This window comes from Schistocerca piceifrons, chromosome 1 (assembly GCF_021461385.2).
Source record: "Schistocerca piceifrons isolate TAMUIC-IGC-003096 chromosome 1, iqSchPice1.1, whole genome shotgun sequence".
Lineage (NCBI taxonomy): Eukaryota > Metazoa > Arthropoda > Insecta > Orthoptera > Acrididae > Schistocerca > Schistocerca piceifrons.
In genome coordinates this window covers 648,013,338-648,035,566 of record NC_060138.1, presented here as the reverse complement: position 1 = coordinate 648,035,566, position 22,229 = coordinate 648,013,338, and the positions used below count along the sequence as shown (strand labels likewise).

At 39.0% G+C, this 22,229-nt stretch overlaps 1 protein-coding gene and 1 pseudogene across 4 annotated transcripts in view; both read right to left on the bottom strand.

Moving 5' to 3' along the window:
* LOC124805170 (AMP deaminase 2) overlaps positions 1 to 22,229 on the bottom strand; it is a 467,688-nt gene that overhangs the window by 79,854 nt on the left and 365,605 nt on the right. For all 4 annotated transcript variants that reach the window (XM_047265658.1, XM_047265667.1, XM_047265673.1 and 1 more), the window contains one exon: positions 19,321 to 19,484. In XM_047265658.1, the coding sequence (XP_047121614.1) occupies positions 19,321 to 19,484 (164 nt within the window). The remainder of the gene's footprint in view (positions 1 to 19,320; positions 19,485 to 22,229) is intronic.
* On the bottom strand, positions 11,717 to 11,834 carry LOC124717536 (annotated as a pseudogene).

The following is a 22,229-nucleotide window of genomic DNA, read 5'->3' as shown; positions in this document are numbered from 1 at the left end:
GGGCGGGGGAGTTGGGTAATAAGGTCTGTGAGAGCCTCAGAGTCTATGGCGTCCTGAGGCGGTAAGTAAACGGAACAGATTGTGAGCCTCTGCCCCACAAGAAGGTCAACTGCAACTGCTTGCAAGTCCGTAACGAGAGGGAGCTCAGATGAGTGGTGCATGTCATGGACAAAAACCGCAACACCACCCTTTGCCCTTTCCCCCATCAGATCATCTTTTCGATACACGGTATAGCCCCGTAAAGAAGGAGCATCAGTGGCCCGGAAATGTGTCTCTTGGAGACATAAGCACAAGGGGCGCTCTCGTACAAGGAGTTGTAATTCGGCCACATGCGTCCTGAACCCATTCAGGTTCCACTGTAATATGGGAGCCAGTGATCAGGGTGGCTGAATTTTGACCCTGCCCCTGTGCTTTGGAGGAGAGCCCGTACTGGCCGGAGATTTATTCCTGGGGCGAGAAGATCGCCCCCGGTCGACATCAATGTCCATCAGCTCCGATGGTGACCCAAGGGAGATGTCAGATAGTACGATGGCATCATCATCGGACTGACCGTGACTAGTCTCCTCAGGTGGCAAAACCTTCACCTTTGGCGTCTTCGTCTTGGGGGGCTTAGAATGCAGAACCTTGTCAACAGTTGGAGCTTTACTCGCCTGGGCAGAAGGTGCCATATGGGGAGGTGCAGGAAGTACCCCAATGTCAGCAACCACGGCCTTGTCCGATGTTGTGGGGAGAGCTGCAGGTTGCAAAACAACCGCAGCAGCACAAGTGCACTGGCAAATGCAGGTATTAGTGCTGACACTAGCAACCTCCGTTTGTGTAGCAACAGTGGCCAACTGTACCGGTTTCTGCAGAGTGGAAGCGAAAGATGTTGTAAACACAGGAGGCTGCATGGCCTTAAAGAGCTTCTTGGCCTCACCATAGGGGATGCGCTTAGATGTTTTGATCTCCTGTATCTTCCGTTCCTCGAGATAGATGGGGCAGACCCGGCTCCAGACAGGGTGACTCCCAGAGCAATTCACGCACTTCACAGGCGATGAACAATCGGCTCCTTCATGGGCAGGCTGACCACATTTACCACAAGTGGCTATCCCATTGCACCCCAACGTAGTATGCCCAAAGCGCTGACATTTAAAACAGCGCATTGGGTTGGGGAAATATGGCCGTACTGGCAAACGTAAGAAACCCGCTTTAACATGCTCTGGGAGTCTCGGACGATTGAACGTGAGAATAAACGAGTCGGATTTGACTAGGTCCCCATCGACTCGTTTCATAATATGCTGCACGTCGACAATACCTTCGTCAGCCCACTCAGATTTCAACTCGTCCTTGGGGATATCCACCAAGTCCCTACATGTCACAACACCCTTACTATAGTTCAAAGTGGAGTGGAGCTCGATCTCGATAGCGTACTCTCCGAGACAGGTTGCTTTCCTAAGAGAAGTGACTTGACGGGAACTAGAAGTTTCAACTAACAGAGTCCCATTGCGCAGACGCTTCACAGATTTCAGTGTTCCTGCAATTCCCTCAAGACCCTTGTGGATGTAAAAGGGAGAAACTCTCTCAAAGCTACCTTCCTTCCGTTTGACAATCAAAAACACATTCTGGATATCAGCATGTGCTCTGTTACGACAGTCTGATAAATCTCTAGTAACACCAGGCGCTGGAGGACTCGCAGCACGAAGTCGCTTTTTCGATTGGGTGTGTTTTCCTACCAGTGGCCCACCCAATCCACTGGTAGGGGGAAACGTAGAGGTCGAAGGGTCCATTGTGGTCCCACGAGCAGCTAGGGAACTAAAGGTCCGCTCAGACAGAGCCCCGCATGCCTGAGTAAGCCTTATACAACTGGGGTGCGGCAGGTGCCCCAGAGGTTGCCCGCTTGCGACTGTTCCACCCCAACAGCCATGCATCTTATAGGCGCGCAGCACACCATAAGATTGAGGGGTTTTTATAGAGGTTTACCTTCCTCGCAATCCAGGCGGTCAAGCCAAGATTACCATTCCCCGCAGCATACAACATTCCACCGCTGCACCATGCGGTGGTCGCTGAAGCATGTCTGGGGTTTACGGTGACAGGAGACTGGCGGCGCTGACCAGTCCCCAGCTCAGGACCCCGGGGTCGCCAAGCCCGTACTCAGCAAATGAATGCTGAGCCCCTGGGGGGTCTTCCCTTTGCTGCCAGTAATTTTTTGGAGATAACCAGAATCCTCCTAAAACTTCGGGTTTAAGTAGTTTTGTACCCACCATCTAAGGTTGCAGACCACCTGGGCTCAGTTAAGTACACTTCATTTTTGTGGACAGTTAGAATTTACAAAATACTTTATCAATGTGATATGCTTACATGAGCTAGACCTCAAGCACTGAAAGAATACTGCCCCAATTATCATCTCTATACTTGACATTTGCAACCAACCAAGTCTGTTACTGCAAAATATTGTACTCCACAAGACAGTCAATGGAGTATGATAAGACGACAATTGTGGCTCCAATAACATCTCTTTCAAGCTCCATTAATAACGAGCTTTTGCAAATAAACATGACAAAAAAATCTGATGTGTCATGATAGCAAATACAATCTGAATAATGTGTGGAACCCTGTTATTACCAATACTTTCTCCACACCAAGATCACAAGAGTACACTGATGGCCACTGTGAGCAGCTATCCTGAGAACAGCTCAGTTCAAGAGTTCCACTGGTGATGGTGCTACCTGCGAGTTAGTGTGGTCAATATGCCACCACATCCTTAATGCATACACATAAAACAGCAGGACAAGAGAAGTCTCTGTCAGTCTTCAATGATTCACTTGATGACGATTGGCAGGTGCTCAGTCGAAATATCACAGGGTATAGTAAATGAAAATTGGCTTCAAGCCCGAAACTTGTTTCGAATAAGCAATAGTTGTCCATAAAAACAGCTCACACATCAAGAACACATTCTGCTTGATAGTTTTTCAGAGTCAGTTTAGGTTACAAGATAGGCTCGATATTTGAAGGAGGTAAGAGTAGAAGTTACACAAAAATGAGTTTCCTGTATTGCAGTGCAAGTTGCTGGACAAAAGGATAGTAGTTTCAGTGTAACGAGGTGGTGAGTGTAGCCCTCACAATTCCACTGGATATATTCTGTAATCTGTGGTGGTGTGAATGTGGTCCTAGATGGTTCATAGTTCACTATTCGCTTGGCCCCATGTTAAGGAGAGTGAGCTTCATTTACATAATTCCTGAATCAGTGGAAAGAGGGAGTCTGTGTAATGGCACTTGAATTACGTAACCATTACGGAAGCTCACCTGAACCTCTCGATACCAGCAATATTCTATTGTGTTTCTGTAAAGTAGTTAACATATTTCTGAGACAACATTCAGATTTGATTTCATTAATGTAGAGGTACTTTAATACATCTATATGTTTGTATTGCAATGATATTATTCTTATGTGAATTCTTTCTTTTGTCACTATGATCTTTAACGTACTTGTAACTCTTGATTTTTGGGCACGTAAGCGATTATTAGTTTGTTGTAAGAGAGTTGGACCTTGAAAAAGTCAAGTCTTGGACGTCATGTTGGAAAGATGCATATTGTAGTCAGCTTATAAAACGTGAGCTTTAACAGTGAGGAAGATGTTTTCAAGTATGTTTTGTATTGTGAAGTGATTTTTTGTATTGTGAAGTGATGTTTTGTGTGTTACGTGATATTGCAACAAAAGCAATAAAAAGGAAGTGTAGCTTAAATTCAGAGTGCTGATTACTTTTTTACATCACCATTGTCCTGCAAAAGTGTAATCTTCAAGAATGGTTTGTGAAGTGCATCTACAAAACTTTTGAATATAGCAGAATAAAACCTAGGCCTCTTTGCATCCAAGCTTAGAACCATCATCACCTGGATTTTCGACGATTGAGCCATGATTTTACAACGAGACCAGCATGGGAAACATGAAAAGATGAGTGCCTAGTTTATCCATTATTACATAAAATGACTTTATTAACTGTGCTCTAATGACGCCTGCCACATAACAACTTTGTTGTTGCCCGAAAATGCAGTATTTAGCAGCATGAGCAACACCACAATCATTATTAAATTTTGACCTTTGTTGTGGTAGGGTTGTTAGATCTGGTGTGGTCAAAGCAGACAGATCTACCCTTATTTTATAATTTTTCTTGTCACCAATTTCCTTTTTTCCTTTATCTGATGTATTCTGAGTGGAATTAGGGTAGCAGACTGTCCCAGTGGATGAATGAGTTACTCTGCAGTCTGTAGCACATGCCTCTTTTAGCTGTTGGCCCTTAGGGCCACAGGATAGTAGAAGTGAAGGAAAGTCAAAGCAGGATGGGGTAAACTTCTAATGTTTGTTGTCAGTCAGGAATTGTTTTATTCTGGCAGAGTCTGGGGGGCTGATGGTCCCAGTGCAGGTTTCAAGTTATCCTGTTATGGGGCATCATTGTACTTACCAGAGAAAGAATGTTACATTGGGTACCTCTTGAAATAAGCTGGATAAAAATAAAAAAAATTAATATAGTGTGGGTAGAGGTTATTTAAAGCCTAGTTGTGTACAGCATACAGATTGGACCGCCCATCATTATATGTAGTTCTTCATCCATCTGCATTATTAAATTATGATGGAACATGATATCCTGCACCAAGCGGGGTCTCTTAAGGGGTTATTTGGATAGGAATATCACCAAGCAGGTCACAGGAAAACTAATTGCCACAACTTGTCGAGGAATACTATTTTAATTATGATGGAGCCAATTCTCATTTTGGTAATTGCTGCCACTTCTACAAATCTATCTGCAATCTGTTCTCTGAAAAACAGCACTTACACAGTCAGGGAAGTATTTCCTGAGTTGGGCACAAATAAAACATTGTGGGGCATGTATTTCAAGTTGGCTTTCTTTCAATGGTGTGGTCAGGGAAGGAAATATCTTAGACTGCACTTTTCTGTGTTGAAATTGCTCTGGCATTCTGGTGGACTGATGAGGCCTCCTGACTACACACATGAAAAAGTTCAACTCATTATATGCTAAATGATCTGCCATGGACCTATTCACCATTACCAGGTGCTCACCACTTGGGGCTAGCCCATTAATACAGCAGCAGTTGCCTGGCATGCAAAACTGTTATCCATGGTCCCTATCTCCCAAATATCCAGGTAATGACAGACATGCATACTCAATCATATATTGGTAATTGACAGTGCTGGCACTAACAGTACAAATCCCTCTTGCTTAGGGGCTGCCACTATGGAGTAGCTGACGAAGCCTCATATCATTGTTGTTGATGCAGCTCTCCATGCTACTCTATCCTGTGCAAGCTTCTTCGTCTCCCAGTACCTACTGCAGCCTGCATCCTTCTTTATCTGCTTATTGTATTTATCTCTTGGTCTCCCTCTACAATTTTTACCCCCACGCTGCCCTCCAATACTAAATTGGTGATCCCTCGATGTCTCAGAACATGTCCTTCCAACCGATCCCTTCTTCTAGTCAAGTTGTGCCACAAGCTCCTCTTCTCCCTAATTCTATTCAATACCTCCTCATTAGTTATGTGATCTACCCATCTAATCTTCAGCATTCTTCTGTAGCACCACATTTCGAAAGCTTCTATTCTCTTCTTGTCTAAGCTATTTATCATCCACGTTTCACTTCCATACATGGCTACACTCCATACAAATACTTTCAGAAATGACTTCCTGACATTTAAATCTATACTCGATGTTAACAAATTTTTCTTCTTCAGAAACGCTTTCCTTGCCATTGCCAGTCTACATTTTATATCCTCTCTAGTTCGACCATCATCAGTTATTTTGCTCCCCAAATAGCAAAACTCCTTTACTACTTTAAGTGTCATTTCCTAATCTAATTCCCTCAGCATCACCCGACTTAATTCGACTATATTCCATTATCCTTGTTTTGCTTTTGTTGATGTTCATCTTATACCCTCCTTTCAAGACACTGTCCATTCCGTTCAACTGCTCTTCCAAGCCCTTTGCTGTCTCTGACAGAATTAAAATGTCATCGGCGAACCTCAACATTTTTATTTCTTCTCCATGGATTTTAATACCTACTCCTTTATTGCTTGCTCAATATACAGATTGAATAACATCGGGGATTGACTACAACCCTGTCTCACTCCCTTCCCAACCACTGCTTCCCTTTCATGCTCCTCGACTCTTATAACTGCCATCTGATTTCTGTACAAATTGTAAATAGCCTTTTGCTCTCTGTATTTTACCCCTGCCACCTTCAGAATTTGAAAGAGAGTATTCCAATCAACATTGTCAAAAGCTTTCTCTAAGTCTACAAATGCTAGAAATGTAGGTTTGCCTTTCCTTAATCTGTTTTCTAAGATAAGTCGTAGGGTCAGTATTGCCTCACGTGTTCCAACATTTCTACGGAATCCAAACTGATCTTCCCCGAGGTCGGCTTCTATCAGTTTTTTCATTCGTCTGTAAAGAATTCGCGTTAGTATTTTGCAACTGTGACTTATTAAACTGATAATTCGGTAATTTTCACATCTGTCAACACCTGCTTTCTTTGGGATTGGAATTATTATATTCTTCTTGAAGTCTGAGGGTATTTCGCATGTCTCATACATCTTGCTCACCAGATGGTAGATTTTGTCAGGACTGGCTCTCCCAAGGCTGTCAGTAGTTCTAATGTAATGTTGTCTACTCCGGGGGCCTTGTTTCGACTCAGGTCTTTCAGTGCTCTATCAAACTCTTCACGCAGTATCGTATCTCCCATTTCATCTTCATCTACACCCTCTTCCATTTCCATAATATTGTCCTCAAGTACATTGCCCTTATATATACCCTCTATATACTCCTTCCGCCTTTCTGCTTTCCCTTCTTTGCTTAGAACTGGGTTTCCATCTGAGCTCTTGATATTCGTACAAGTGGGTCTCTTTTCTCCAAAGATCTCTCTAATTTTCCTGTAGGCAGTATCTATCTTACCCCTAGTGAGATAAGCCTCTACATCCTTACATTTGTCCTCTAGCCATCCCTGCTTAGCCATTTTGCACTTCCTGTCGATATCATTTTTGAGATGTTTGTATTCCTTTTTGCCTGCTTCATTTACTGCATTTTTATATTTTTTCCTTTCATCAATTAAATTCAATATTTCTTCAGTTACCCAAGGGTTTCTACTAGCCCTTGTCTTTTTACCTATTTGATCCTCTGCTGCCTTCACTACTTCATCCCTCAAAGCTACCCATTCTTCTTCTACTGTATTTCTTTCCCCCATTCCTGTCAATTGTTCCCTTATGCTCTCCCTGAAACTCTGTACAACCTCTGGTTCTTTCAGTTTGTCCAGGTCCCATCTCCTTAATTTCCCACTTTTTTGCAGTTTCTTCAGTTTTAGTCTACAGTTCATAACCTATATTATGGTCGGATTCCACATCTGCTCCTGGAAACGTCTTACAATTTAAAACCTGGTTCCTAAATCTCTGTCTTACCATTATATAATCTATTTGATACCTTTTATACAATTAAAAAATCATACTGGTTACAATGTACCTCATATCAAACTGGCTACTGTGTTGCATCTTGGGCACATTGCACATACCACTTATGCAATTGATGCTTAAGATGGAACTGCACTATTATTGGAACATGAATCATATTGGGTGACATGCATGCCAACTAACTGCTCACAAAAGATCTTTGGGGCCCTTGGATATTTGAGTTGCCCTGTTGCTGTTGCTGAGCAGCCACCCACCAGCATTTGAGCAGTGATTTTTTTTTTTTTTTTTGTTTTTTCTCAGCTATACTTTAGACCTCTTTAACATAGCCCCTTTTTAACCAATAGGCATTAAGATGATAGCTTATTGCAATATCTATTGGGTGTTACCTCAAGTGGGAGTATGTCACCCAGCAGGACTAATTCCACCCTGCTTTACAGTAACTAAAAGAAAAGGGGCAGGGGAGGGGGGGGGGGGTGGCTAGGAATAGCAGATTCATTAGGTTTACTTGAACAAGCACTGCAGACTTCATCAGAAGCCATCAATTTTTCCAACTCAACTGCTGATCAGGCCACAAATTTATTTGGTCACTAATAAGGAGTAGTTATTCTAAGCAAATAATGGAAATTTTGTCCTACTCAACAGCACATCTCTCTAGTTCCTTATATTTAGTCAATGAATGAAAGCATATTTCTTTATAGACAGAAATATAAAGTAATAACACTAATGTCTGAAAGTGGAGATAAGCAAGTGACCTCTAACTATAGAAGCATCTTCCTCCTTCCTGTGTCCTATAAATTTTTTGATTGTATATATCATAATTTTAATTGGTAAACTAAAATGGCATGTCATTAAACGCATTTCCCTTGCATGGAGTCATATGGTATGTCAACTACAGAAAAGTTGACACAAGTATTCTGATAAAAGGCCCAAACACATCTATACCAGACACAGCCAGAAGAAGTATGGGACACACTCACAACTAGGTCACAGCAAACAGCATAGCACTCAATCTTATGAAAACCCATAAAGTACACACAATCCAAAAGAAAGAAAAATTACTTTCAAATATCGCAAGGGGAGAACATAACAGAAATTGGTTGAGGTTCTGTGTGTGTTTTCCCTCGGTGTCCAGTTGAATAATAAACTGAGATTGTACCAGCAGATGGATGAGTTAACCAAAAACCTCACTTCTGCCTGCTTTGCAATTACAGATCTGTTTAATTATGTTGACCTACATGTGGGATTGCTTACATGCTTTGCATACTTGCACTCAATACTGTAACTTGTGGCATAATCTTCTGAGAGAATATCACAAAGGTCAAAACATTGTCTTACACTCACTCATATGCTAACACATTTATTTTCAAATGCTATTTGTGACTAATAACAAAAGTGACCCAAGAATGAGCTTTGAAATTATTAACCACACCACTATAAGTAAAAATTACTTCCACATTTGAATCTCTATCTATGGTTGAGAATTGTGTTTTCTATTCTGGTGCAAAAGTCTTTGACATGTTGCCAGCAGCTATCAGGAAGGAAACTGGAAACTCTAAACTCGAAAAATTAAAAAAGAAAAACATATCTTATTAACCAATCGTCCTATAATTTATAGGAATATTGGACTTTGGGATGCAAATCCCAACTAACACTAACATTCACATTAAGCAAATTTTCAACTTGACATGTATATTGATAGTTGATAATCTTCTGTGTAAGTTACATAAAGCACCTGGGTAGCTCAAGAGGAAGACCAGTGGTTATTTAGGAAGTAGCTGCTTTTCTGCTAATAGAAACAGTGATAAAGTAACCATCATCAATTACAATAGTGTCTTGATATTTCAAGTTTCACATAAACCAGAGCCTCCTGAAAGAAAAAAAAATTAAAAAATAAAATAAAAGAGTAATAAATAAATAGAAAAACTGTTGTATAGCATATCAATCCCTGATCCATTTCCTCCACTCGCTCACAGCAAAACACCAGCTGAACCACTCAATCTCCTCAATTGTCTCTTTGTCAATAACACAATGCATATGCTTCTCTCTGTTTTTAAATGTTTATAAAAGCAATCAATCCTATTGTTGAAAGTGGTGTTTTACATTTGTCATTGTCGGTACAGTACAGTTCTGTGTTTCATTTTCTTTATTGACTGTTTTTGTTTGTACACCTTCTAAAAATGATTGCTGCAACAAAGAAATGGAAATTTGTGCCTTGGAATGTCAGAAGGATTGGCATGACATGACAAAGGACAAAAAATTACGAAATGCTCTCAAATTCGGTGATACGGAGGTTACTTTTGATGACTGATGAAGACACAGATTTAAATTGGAACAGTTTTCTTGAAGGAAATGCTCTGAAGAATCTCTCAACTGAAAAATTATAAGGATGTCTAGGTTCGAAAAAACAAGTGAGGTATTGTTCCTGTGGTTTACACAATAAAGACAGAAGGGGTCTCCAATGTCTGGCCCAATTTTGTAGTATAAAGCCTTGGTTTGTTTTAGAAACAGCTACGGGAGAGAGGAGACAGTTTTGCTGCTAGTGTGGACTGGCTCGACAAGTGGGAGAAGAGGTATGGAGTGTCTCAACTAGACGTATGCAGAGAAAAACTATCTGATGACTCTGAGGCTATTTTGGAATTTATTGTGAAGTTTAAAAGACCTGAAGAAAATGTATCTAATGAACAAATTTACAACTTGACAAAGATGGTTTCACTTTCAGGACATTGCCAGCAAAAAAACTTTCTTCTTATGAGGGGGGCAAAAAAGGGAACTCCTCAGCACAAGAAAGTAAACAACAGCTCACAGTTATCAGAGCTTCAAATGTAACTAGAAACAACACACTAAAACGTGTTGTGACTGGAAAGTCTGTCAAGCCAGGAGTGTTCAAGAATGTACTATGTCAGTGCTTCCAGATATCTACATACCTGGATGAGTCAGGAAATCTTTAAGTATTGGTTTTTGAACTCAGTTGTATTGGAGTGCAAAACATTTATAAAAGAAAGCTATTTTGATAAGTGTTCCTCACATCCAAATATAGATGAACAGCAGTGCAATGGGATTCAGCCTCATTTCTCACCTCAAACACTATCAATTTGATTCAGCCAGTAGATCAGGATATTCTAAAATGCCTGAAGAGAAAACATCATTGTTGATTGTTACAACTGGTTTTGCATTTGGAAGACAATGAAAGCAATGTAGGAGGTTTAAAGAATGTGACAGTGAAGGGCATTGTGTACTGGATCAGTGACTCAGAGTGAGAGAGTCAGACTCAGTTTCTAAGTCATGGAGAAAATTCTACAGGAAAGTACACCTAACACAGCAACTAAAGATTTTGACAATAAAGATGGTCACTTGTTGTGTGCATTAATCAGAAGGTTGCCAGGCTGTGAAGAGGCATAAAATGTGGAAATCACTGAATGGTTGAATTCAGACAAACAGTTAGAAATTAGTGACTCCTCTGTAATAGATATGGTTAACACCCCAACACAGTATGAGAGTGATAGGATGACAAGGCTGAGACTGTACAATGATGAGTCACATTGATGGATAGGCTACTCTTGATGCCACTGGGTGCTATGTGGAATGACAGCCAGATGGGATACCAACCAACATGCTGCTCTTCACATGGCAGCATGATTTTGCTGCACAAAAAAATAGCACTTCCACAAAAAAAAGACACTCTGCCATTATTTTATAAAGTAAACAGTTATCAGACTAAAGTAAAAACTTTGATTCTGCCAAAGTAAGTGCCTAAACACTTCATTTTAATAAAGTTCATATTTTTAAGTCTGTATTCTTATCAACATCATTCTATTTCTTTTTTTCCACATAACTTTGAATAGTTCAAGTTTTCAATAGTTCAAAGTGGTTCCAGTCCCATTCAACTTAACTACCAAGACTCTACTGTATCAGTTTCATTGGATTAGCAGCAGTATCTTACTCAGACTCATAGTTCATCACAATTACTTTGTCACTGTTTAACTGACCCTGTGACTTGTCCTAAAAGAATATTGAAAAAAGGCAAACTATGTTTGTAGTGTTTGTAAATTTAGAGAAAATTTTTGACAGTGTTGATTGGAATAGCACTCTGTCTTCAGGCCACGAGTGGCCTACCAGGACCATCCTCAGTGGAGGATGCAGATAGGAAGGGCGTGGGGTCAGCACACCACTCTCCTGGTCGTTATGATGGTATTCTTGACAGAAGCCGCTACTATTCGGTCGAGTAGCTCCTCAATTGGCATCACGAGGCTGAGTGCACCCCGAAAAATGGCAACAGCGCATGGCGGCCTGGATGGTCACCCATCCAAGTGCCAACCACGCCCGACAGCGCTTAACTTCGGTGATCTCACCGGAACCGGTGTAGCCACTGCGGCAAGGCCGTTGCCTGATTGGAACAGACACTTTGAAATTCTGAAGGAAGCAGAGGTAAAACAAAGGGAGTGAAAAGTTATTCATAATTTGTACAGAAACTACACTACAATTATAGGAGTGGAAGGATATGAAAGGGAACCCATAATTGAGAAGGAAGTGAGACAAGGTTGTAGCTTATCCCTGATGATATTCAGTTTGTACACTGAGCAATCTGTGAAGGAAAGTAAGGAGAAATTTGGAGAGGGAGAAAAAATAAAAATATTGTGGTTAGCGATGAAATTTAATTCTGTCTGAGATGGCAAGGGACTTGCAAGAGCAGTTGAATCAAATGTATAATGACTTGAATTACAAAGCTGTAAAATGAACATCAACAAAAGTAAAACATGGGTAATGGAGTACAGTCTATTTCAATCAGGTGATGCCGAGAGAATTAGCTTAGGAAATGGACATTAAAAGTAGTCAATGAGTTTTGTTATTTAGGCAAAGTAGAAAGGATATAAAGTATGCAGCTAGTGGTCTAGCAGTTAGCATTGCTGCCTTCAGATTGTGGAGTCCCAAATTTGATTCCCGGCAGGGTCAGAAATTTTCTTTGAATGGGGACTGGAGCTTTCTGATGTTTTAATCATTTCATTCCATCACCATTTATGTGCAAGTTGTCAAAGTGGTGTCAAATAGTCTTGCACCAGGTCGCCAAACATCCCCAGATAGGGTCCTCCACCTAATAACGTCATATGGTCATTTCATTTTTTATTGTCTTAGGCTTAGTTCCTTCAGTGTTACATAGCATATTGGGCAACAAGTTGCTTCCAGTGAATCTTATCTGCTGCCAGGTTTTTAACTTCCTCCCAGTTCATGTCCTTGCACTGAAAATCCTTTCCAAAATTTGTTTCCAGGTGTTACAAGCTCTTCCTCTACTTTTATATTCAATCATTGGTTTACACAATAGTGCTGATTTGGAGATTCTTCCATCTTTCATGCATAGAACATGTTCTGCAAGCTTCAGTCTTCTTTCAACAATGATTTTGTGTAGGCTGCAGAGATGACTTACTCTGAGTATTTTGTCATCTGAAATGAGTTCATGATAGATGATCTTTTCAATTCACCTTAAGCATCACTGGTGAAAAACATTTAGCTTGTGAGCAAATTTTGCTGACATTTTCTAGTCTCACATGTGTACATGGCCATCTATAAGATGATAGAGGAGTACAGCCAAAGTTTTGTGGCCATACTTTCAGAGTCTAATTGCCATATGGGTTGCATTCATTGGAAGAATGTAGATTTTCCATTCTGCTGGTGATGCCTGCATCTATGTCCCCATTATTACAGAGAAGGCTGCCAAGATATGGAAATCGGTCAACACTTAGTAGTACGTTCTGCTGCACTATAATTTGAGAAACATTTCCATTCTTATGCACAATGTATTTGTTTCACTCATATTTATTTTTGGTTCTACATAACCGGCTATTCCATCCAGTTTGGTAGCCACTGACTGTAAACTTTGAGGAGTTTCTGCCAGAAGAACAGTATTATCAACAAAATCCAGATCCATAAGCCTAGTTTGCTCATTCAAACATATGTTCAAGTAGGAGCACAGTTTCTCTCATTATGAAATCTATGACTAATACAAAAAGGGATGGTGACAAAATGCACCATTGTTTGATGTGTTTCAGAATACTAAAGAAAGGGGTGTTTCCATTTCTGTTCTTAAATAGTAACACAAATGTAGATACAGGTTTCTGAACTCAGTAATATGATGATCAGGAATTCCACATAGGCTCACAATATGCCATAATTATTCTTGGTGTGTACAGTCAAATGCTTTTTTGAAAGCAACAAATTTTAGGTGGAGTGGACAGTTGTACTCTACACATGGTTCTATTACATTTCAAAGAATAAATATTTGTTCAAAGCATTATCTCCCACTTAGAAAGCCAGCCTGTTGTTCTCACAGTTGACAACCTGCTGTGTCTTGTTTCCTTTTTAAAAGGACAAGATAGAAGACTTTGCATGGCACTGAGAGAAGTGTGGTACCTCTCCATTTGCACATTTAGTTAGATTTCCTTCTTTAGTAGTTTAACAATGATGCCATGCCATATCATGCCATGCTTCCAGTCTTCTGGAAAGTGTCTCGTTTGCCAACATATATTGCACAGTTTTTCAGAATTTTGGCTGACATTTCATCCAAACCAGCTTCTTTATTGGCTTTAAATGGTTTGATTGCTGTACAAACCTCTACTGGTACAATATCACCTGGTTTTTGGCATTAGCCCTTACATTTTTGGCTCATTTTCAAAGTTTTAAGTATTAAGTGGATAGGGCTGGTGTAAGGTTTCTTTGAAGTACTCAACCCATCATGCAGCTTGTTCATCTTTAGTGATCAGAATTGTGCCAGTTTAGTCCTTTATGGGGCCATCTGGGAAACTATTAACTACTTTAAGTTTTTGAACAAAGTGGTATAATATGCCCACGTTATTTTCAGAGGCAGCATTCTGCACCTCTGTTGCTTTAGGTTCAAGTCAGTCTTTTTCCATCAACTCTACAACTGCTTTTGACGAATGGTCTGATTTGGAATATTTATGCCTAGCTATCTGAAGTTGTTCTTTATCTTTAGCCTGTTCACACTGTTGCTTTATGATCTTTCTGAATCCATGCTCTTTCCCTGTTCGTCTCCGACATCCAATTGTCTCTTCAGCATATATTCTCACAGATTCCTTGAATTTAAACCATTGCATTTCATCAGATAGAGCTTGAAGTGCTTGCAATTGATTTTTGAGGCTGATTATGAAAGAATTTTCTCCTACATCATCTTTTAGCTTTCCCATATCAAACAGTCATTCAGGTTGTCAGTGTTGCTGAGATTTGAACATCACTTTCATGGCCACGAAATGGTCCAACCCAACATACACAGCTTGACAGGTTCATGTATCTTATTTAGATGGCTTCTGTTAGCTGTTGATATGAACATACTTAATTTCATTTAGTGTTTCATCAGAAGAACACCAGGTCTTCTTATGTATCATTGTATGTAGAAACAAGCTATCACTTATACAGAGCCCACTATAGCTACAGAATAATTTGAAGTGTTCATCCTTGCCATTCATGCATTGTGCTGTTGGAAAGGGTAAACAACATGTTAAAGCCAATATGTTCATTGCTAAGTGATGCGTTCATATCACCCATAAGAAGTGCAAGATATGACAGGCATTTCATTACGAACATTGTGCAGCTTCTCAAAAACCAGGCTTGTCTTCATCATTTGAATCTTCAATCAGTGCACAGATTTGCACAATAGTTGTTCTAGGGTGAGTATAATGAAAGTATGCAGTGATGATTTGATCATTAACTACTTCCCTTTCAATGAGAACCTTAATCACTTGTTGACTAAGTACTAGTCTAACACCATGCAAATGTTTATTGTTATGCCCCCATTGGCTATTTGATACCTACCTGTCAAACAAACTTCACAAAGGTCCATTATGCCTAGTCTACACTGACTGAATTCACATAATACTTGTGTAATCTGGCCTGTTTGATTTATAGAGCCCACATTCCAAGTTCCAATCTGGATCTGGACAATTTTTTTGGAGTAAACAATGAATTCAATTTGATTGGTGGCTGTATGTCCAGTCCCATCATTCATGGATTACTCAAGTCACTGTCATGTCGATGCCAAGATTTAGATTCGTGTTCAGGTTCAGGTTCAGAACTGTCGTGTACAGATCATTGAATTATTATTCTTGTTTCTGTAGCAGTAGAATGTTTTATGGGGTCAGGCTGCCAACACTGAATATGAATTTGTGCCATGTAGTATTTTCAGAAGGTAATAAATTTTATCATTTTGTTCTCCACATTTGAATAATGTAAATGTTAACAAAAACCAACACAGCTGCATATTACGGTATGCTTATTATGCAACAACATGTTTCAATCTAAATGAACAGCATCAGGTGACTAAGTTCATCACCAGTCTTATCACAAAGGGGCCACCTGCAATACAGCTGTGGTGGTGTTCATTAACATTTTCTGAAGGTATCTGTATGCAGTGTAGCCTTGTACAAAAGTACGATGTGGATTATAAGAAAATATAAGCTTTTGAAGATTTATGCAGAGATGAAGGACTTGCACAGTTAGTGTGGAACTGTGTCAAACAATTCTTTTAACTGAAGACCACAACAGTAACAGCCGCAGTCTTAACTGGTAGTTAGTGTACTTCACAGAAGCAGCCTGCATCTGACAGGGCACTCCTCAATAGGGTGCCATCAGTCCCATGGGTCTGACAGTGTACTTTTTATTTGGATATCAGTGCACAGGAATGGCAGTATCTTGGTTAAAAAACAAATGTAATTAAGCTTATTGAATACATTCAGTATGAAGGTGGAGTTTAGATGCGCACTGATTACAAAAGGTATTCACCTGCTCAGTTAATTTTCTTACTGCGTTGCACCTGAATGTTTGTCTTTCAAGATTCAGAACAATATTGATTCACTTTATGCTCCTTGCCTTCTTTTGTTTCAACTGGTACTTCTTGTATCAACACTGGCTAGAACTCCTTCAAGTTTGAGTGCATCTGCCGAGTTTCTGAAATACTGTGCTTGACATTTTCCATCCCGTCACATCTTGAAATGCATTCAAAAAAAGGTTGAATGCTGTATGTTTTTTTAGTGGTCTGCTATATGCAGTCATCTGATCAGAAAGGTCAATAGCAGTTTTTCCCTAACTATATTCAGTAACAATTTCTGGTTTCCAATAAACCCCTCTTTTGATTGTAGTGTTTTCCATTTCACTCAAATGTTTAGTCGAGAGAACCATAACATCTCTTTTGTCTTTCCATTTTAGGACCATAATTCTATTATTATTCTCTTTTGCAATCACTTCCCTGCACTTCAATTTGGTCCTTACAATCTCTTTGGAAAATTCTTTGTGATTTAGTTGAAGGGTGCCAATCAAATGCATAGTCTTTGTTATTAGTTTGCTTGCCAAAGCTACATTGGTATACAATTTATCATTACATAAATTCATCATAACATTTCTTGATATGGTATCTTCTTTACCTAGTACTTAACCAGTGCAAATTTGAAAACCATGTACAATTTAAACATTTTGATGCTATTCCTGTGTCTCTTTTGTTTCAAATATTGCCTAGCTATAATTTGTTCTCAAAATGGTATTAGAACTCATCGATGCATAGTATTTTGACAGGATCATAATATTTTTTAAATTTTTGTTCAGTTCCTCGAACTCAATTCCTTGAACTTTTGAGAGATGATCTAAAGCATCAACTAGCGTATTGTCTGTTAAAAGTAGCATTCTCAACAGAATTTTGAAATGGTCTCTACGCGTTACTTTTCATGAGAATGTTTGAAGAAACATTGGATCCTGGGACTGATAAGTGAATGAATGGTAGTTTCACCAATCCCATACACAAAATCAATCAAACAACTGCTTTCTTTCATTCTTGTTGGTTGGCACATATTGAATCAAACATTTGGAAACCATTGTGTTTGTTTAACATACATATATTTTTGCTTACTTACTTGTTCAAATATTTATTCTGTGACAAAAAATTCCACAGAAATATTCAACTGTTACTCATGTTCACATTTTCATTCTCTCACTTTGGCAGAAAGCGCACTCATAAAATTCACAATGTTCAGCTGGTTGCCTGAAGGATGAAACTACGTACTTTGATTACTTATTGGAACATCAGATGAATTCTCAGTATCAGATGATGGCAATATCATTACATGGTGACGTCCACATGGTATCAAACAATGCACTCTATGAATCACAGTCTTCTTCTCACAAGGTTTTTGCTACTATGAGTAACAAAGTGTTTTAAAAATAATCATTCTGAAACTAGTCCCTCCTTACACAACTGTGGGTGTCTCTAACATTTCATCGTGTGTGGGATGTCTTCTTACCATACCAAGGTGGCACAAAGGACTGTTGCCTCAATGGAAAGCCTACTTTTGATTGGCTCCATGCTCAATGTATCAGTTTATAATTTGACTCATCCCACATCCCCAAAAGTCGTTCTTCATTACGCAAATTACAGAAAACCAAATGGAAATGAATGAATGAGTGAAAAATTCAAATTAAAAACTGAATTGGTGGTGTTGTAGGGTGTGAAGGTCCATATGTAACTGAAGATATCCACATAGGAGACATTACTAAAGTGTGACCAACAAACTCAATAGGCAAATTGGCCTTTACAGTTCGTACTCTCAAAGCTTTTGTCTGGAGATTTTTGATGGCGGTCACTTTTGCCATCTTCCAGACAGTAGGTGTTCATCCTAACAATAATATCATGTTTGTGACAGAATTAGACAAGGTGTTCTTATGGTACAGTTCTTAACACTGTAGTTTTCACATTGTTTGTGTATTATTAGTAGCAGATTCCATATTTATGAAGTACTACTGTTTCAAGTATTTGAAAATTATCATAGATGCAGACATGCAGAACAATTCAACAAAGTTCAATGGCAGAGGCTACAGAAAAGAAATTTTGGAATAGGGACGGAGTTGCTCTCAAACTTTTAAGGACCAATGTTGCAATATAATTCTAGAAACATTACTCTCTCTTATATAGAGATCTTAAGCAATGACAATATACTGCAATTAGAGTAAGTAAGGTGTACATATGGGTTACTGACAATCTTCCTCATGTATTATACCTAATGGAAATGGTGATAATGTATTATCCCCCACAAACCATAGGAGTGACTTGTCAGGGATTTGAACTCCACTTCAGAATGCAAGTCCTCTGTTTTAACCACTGTGCCAGCTTGTTTAATTAGAGCATATACCACAGGGGGGGAAGCAGGAAAAGAGAGAAGAATTTAAGAGTAGGGGTGATGGGCACAAGAAGGTGTGGGGAGGAGGAAAGGGAAGGGGTGTGTGCAGCAAAGGAAGGCTGTAAAGAAAACAGTACACAGATGGATAGAGGATGTATTCCTGCTTTCCCTCTTACTAACTACATACTACTGCTGATTCCTTAGATGGAATTTACATTTAGTCTCATAGTACAGAATGAGGGGAACACTAATTGTATTATTCTCTCTCTTAATGACCTGGAAACATCAAGATAGAATGTATTGAGCATTTCTGTCAAAAAAGGCCTTTCATTTCCTTGTCTCCTCCCATTATGCTGTTTTAATACTCAATGCTTAAACTGTACTTATGATTACAACAGTATATTTTAATTTAAAAAATTAATGATTGAAATGACAGTTGTTCTTTTCCCCCTCTGCTTTATAATTTTATCAATCTCTTCAGGCAGTAACAGAATGTTGAAACTGGAGAAATGGTCCTCTGTCCCTTCAAGAACACTTTTGTTACACACCACCTTCAGTTTGTGAAATTATACCTCAATGGTGGAATTTAATTTTTAGTGTAGATACAATATCACACTTATTTAGAAGTTCAACAAATACACACCGATAAAAAAAAAAATTTTATTTTCATGTGTTTCCTGTCAAAGACAGTGTATTATATACTTACAATAAGCGAGGTATCTGTATCAGCCAGCGAATATTATCTGAGTACACATTTCCGTTTATTGCCCATATTGCCAACTTGTCCCATTCATCAGCACTTTTTCCATATATGGACAAACGAAGTTCTGCATTCTGATATTTACTCTCTTCAAGATCTGATGCCACTTCCTGCAACAGTTTCATTCTTATGGTTCTCTGCAGGAATCTTTTATGGTATTAATGTGCTAAATAATGTACACTCTTCATTTAATAAATAAAGAAAATTAGTAGTATAATTATTGATGACCATCAAAATAATGCAAAAATATTAACAACTATAATCAATACATTATATTTACAAGTTTTACAAGATAATTTCTGTCATCTGCAACAGTAATTATTACAGCTGTACGAGATGGCAATTAAACTATACAAATTGTATATGTTCAATTGTGAAAAAATAAGAGGGGCCGGAAAACAAAGAAGACAACATGTACATCATATTTAACTCAAATCTACTGCCATTTCAAAATGCTGAACAAAACGAGTATTTGAACAATGTCCATAAGTTTCAAATAATAATAATAATAATAACATTCTTTGTTAGTTCTTTTTCATTAGAAAATTCCATATGAAAGTAGTACCAATAAGTACCCATATTGGATAACTACTGTAATAGGCATTCAGTGTCAAGCAGGACACAAGAATTGAGCCAAGGTATGAAGAATAGTCATATGACAGTTAAAATATTTTACTATAGACAGTACTGAAAATTACTCAAAATGTCCAAGCTAAAACAATACAGTACACCAAGAGTGAAGGTAGGTCTTAGAGACAAAATGAAATTATATGATCGATTGTTAATGAAGTATCACAGCAGAAGGTGGGTGTGGTCAACATATTATATATCTTTTATGGGAGAACTAAACAATTAGTGGTACAATTGAGACAGATAGATATTTAACAGCCACTTTCTGTCAATACTTAGCAAGTTAAATCAAAATTGGAAGGAAAATAAGCATTGGCCATATTTTGTTGTTTTATTGCCGGCAAAATCGATTTTCGGTCACTTAGTGACCATCCTCAATGCTGTAATATACAATTAAAATTGGTAGGCACTGGTATCAAGCTATAACCACACCCAGTCTTTTAATTTCGTTTTATTTCTCTCCTTTCCGCTACTTACCCTCCGTACCTTCTCTCCTGCCCTCCGTATAAACTGCAACACTTCACTGTCCGCTACTCCCACCATACTAACCCTCCCCTTCCCCAACCCAGCCTCTTCCTTACCCCCACCCAGTCGCCACTCCCATCATGCACTGGTGCTGCTGTTCAGAGTGCGGTTTCAGATCTCCGAGACTGCAGGCGCACAGTTGTTAAGGAGCGTGTGCATGCGCGCGCGCTACTGACAAAAGCCTTTATGGCAGAAAGCTTCAATTGTGTGAATCTTTTTGTTGCGTATATTGTGACTCAGCATCTCCGCTATATGGTGAGTAGCAGCTTTCCTTCCCTGGTATTGTTAAACTCCATCCTGGATTTTCCATTGTTTGTTTTTTAATGTGGAAAACAAGGACTAACTAGGTGCAAGAAAGTGCTCCTTAACAACTGTGCTATTGCCAAATGGTTTTGCACATTTCATCAGTACTTCTGATATACAAAATGATGCAATATTTGATGAAAGGCTTTTTTGTAGAGGTTTTACAAAGGAAACCCCTGCTGTGATTATAGTTTACTTTTAAGACTAGAAAGTTTCTTCCTCCTAACTCCCTAGTTCCGATTCGATGTCTCTGTGAGTTGTTCTAAAATGGCATTCAATATTTCACTTTTTGGGTATGGCAGAAGTATTATTATGTGTCAGACTTATACACCCACCCTTTTGTGTTGTAACAAAAAAAAACTGTTCCTACCACTCACCATGGAAATGATATGTTTTCCTGGGTTTAGCTGCACTCATTTTTCACAAACATGTTACTAGGTAACTTGGCACACAGACTCCTAATTCTGATTGGTAACACTCAGCAGCGATCAGGAAACTTCACATCATAATGATTTGGAGATGTCTATTGCCATCTGTATGGCACACTACTTGCTGGTGTTGGCTGCATTGTCACTGAGTTGTGCTGTTTCTGTGATGTGTATTACTGTGCTATTTTGATCAGGATTGTTTCAAAAATGAGAAATCAGGCAGTTATTTGACAATACAAACAGCAGTCTCAGGTTCGATAACTGATCATTACCTCCACTGTGACCATTGTTGTTTCGTGGCATCTTAAAAACAGAGGTTTATGTGGCCTACTGGAGGGGGAGCTGATTCTCCCTTACATCACATACTGTTGAAACAAATCTTGTTAATACAAAAACATACTAAATTTCATTTATTATCTATGTTGTGATGAAATGATTGTGCTATATGAGAACTACATCATAAAACATAAATATAATTTTACAGACTGTGTATAGTGAAAACCAGCAAAGATTACATCTAAATGTTATTCACTTTTTAAAACAAAAGCAGACAAGTGAGGTCTTCCTGTTCTGAAGATCGGCAAGTGAGGTCTTCCTGTTCTGAAGTTCACTTCACTATCTCTTGTGTTTCTTTAGTGAAGAGAGATATGGATAATTGCTCTGGGTATATTAACTTTCTTCTAATCTGCCTGCACTCATTTGTAGAATCCTCTAAAATATGCTAATGTGGTTTATGAGTTTTAATATTTCAGGTCTTTGTATCAGGATTGTGCACACATTGATTGGAAGCAAAATGGCTGATAGCTTATTACATAGGGTCATTTCACTATTACGTACATACAAAGTCAAACCCTTGTGTTAGTTTCCTACAGAATCTTAATTAATATTTTTTGCCACCTTGTGCATGGAAGTAATATAACATTTTTTCACAGTCAGTGCTTTAAAACAATGACAATGCACAGTAGCCAC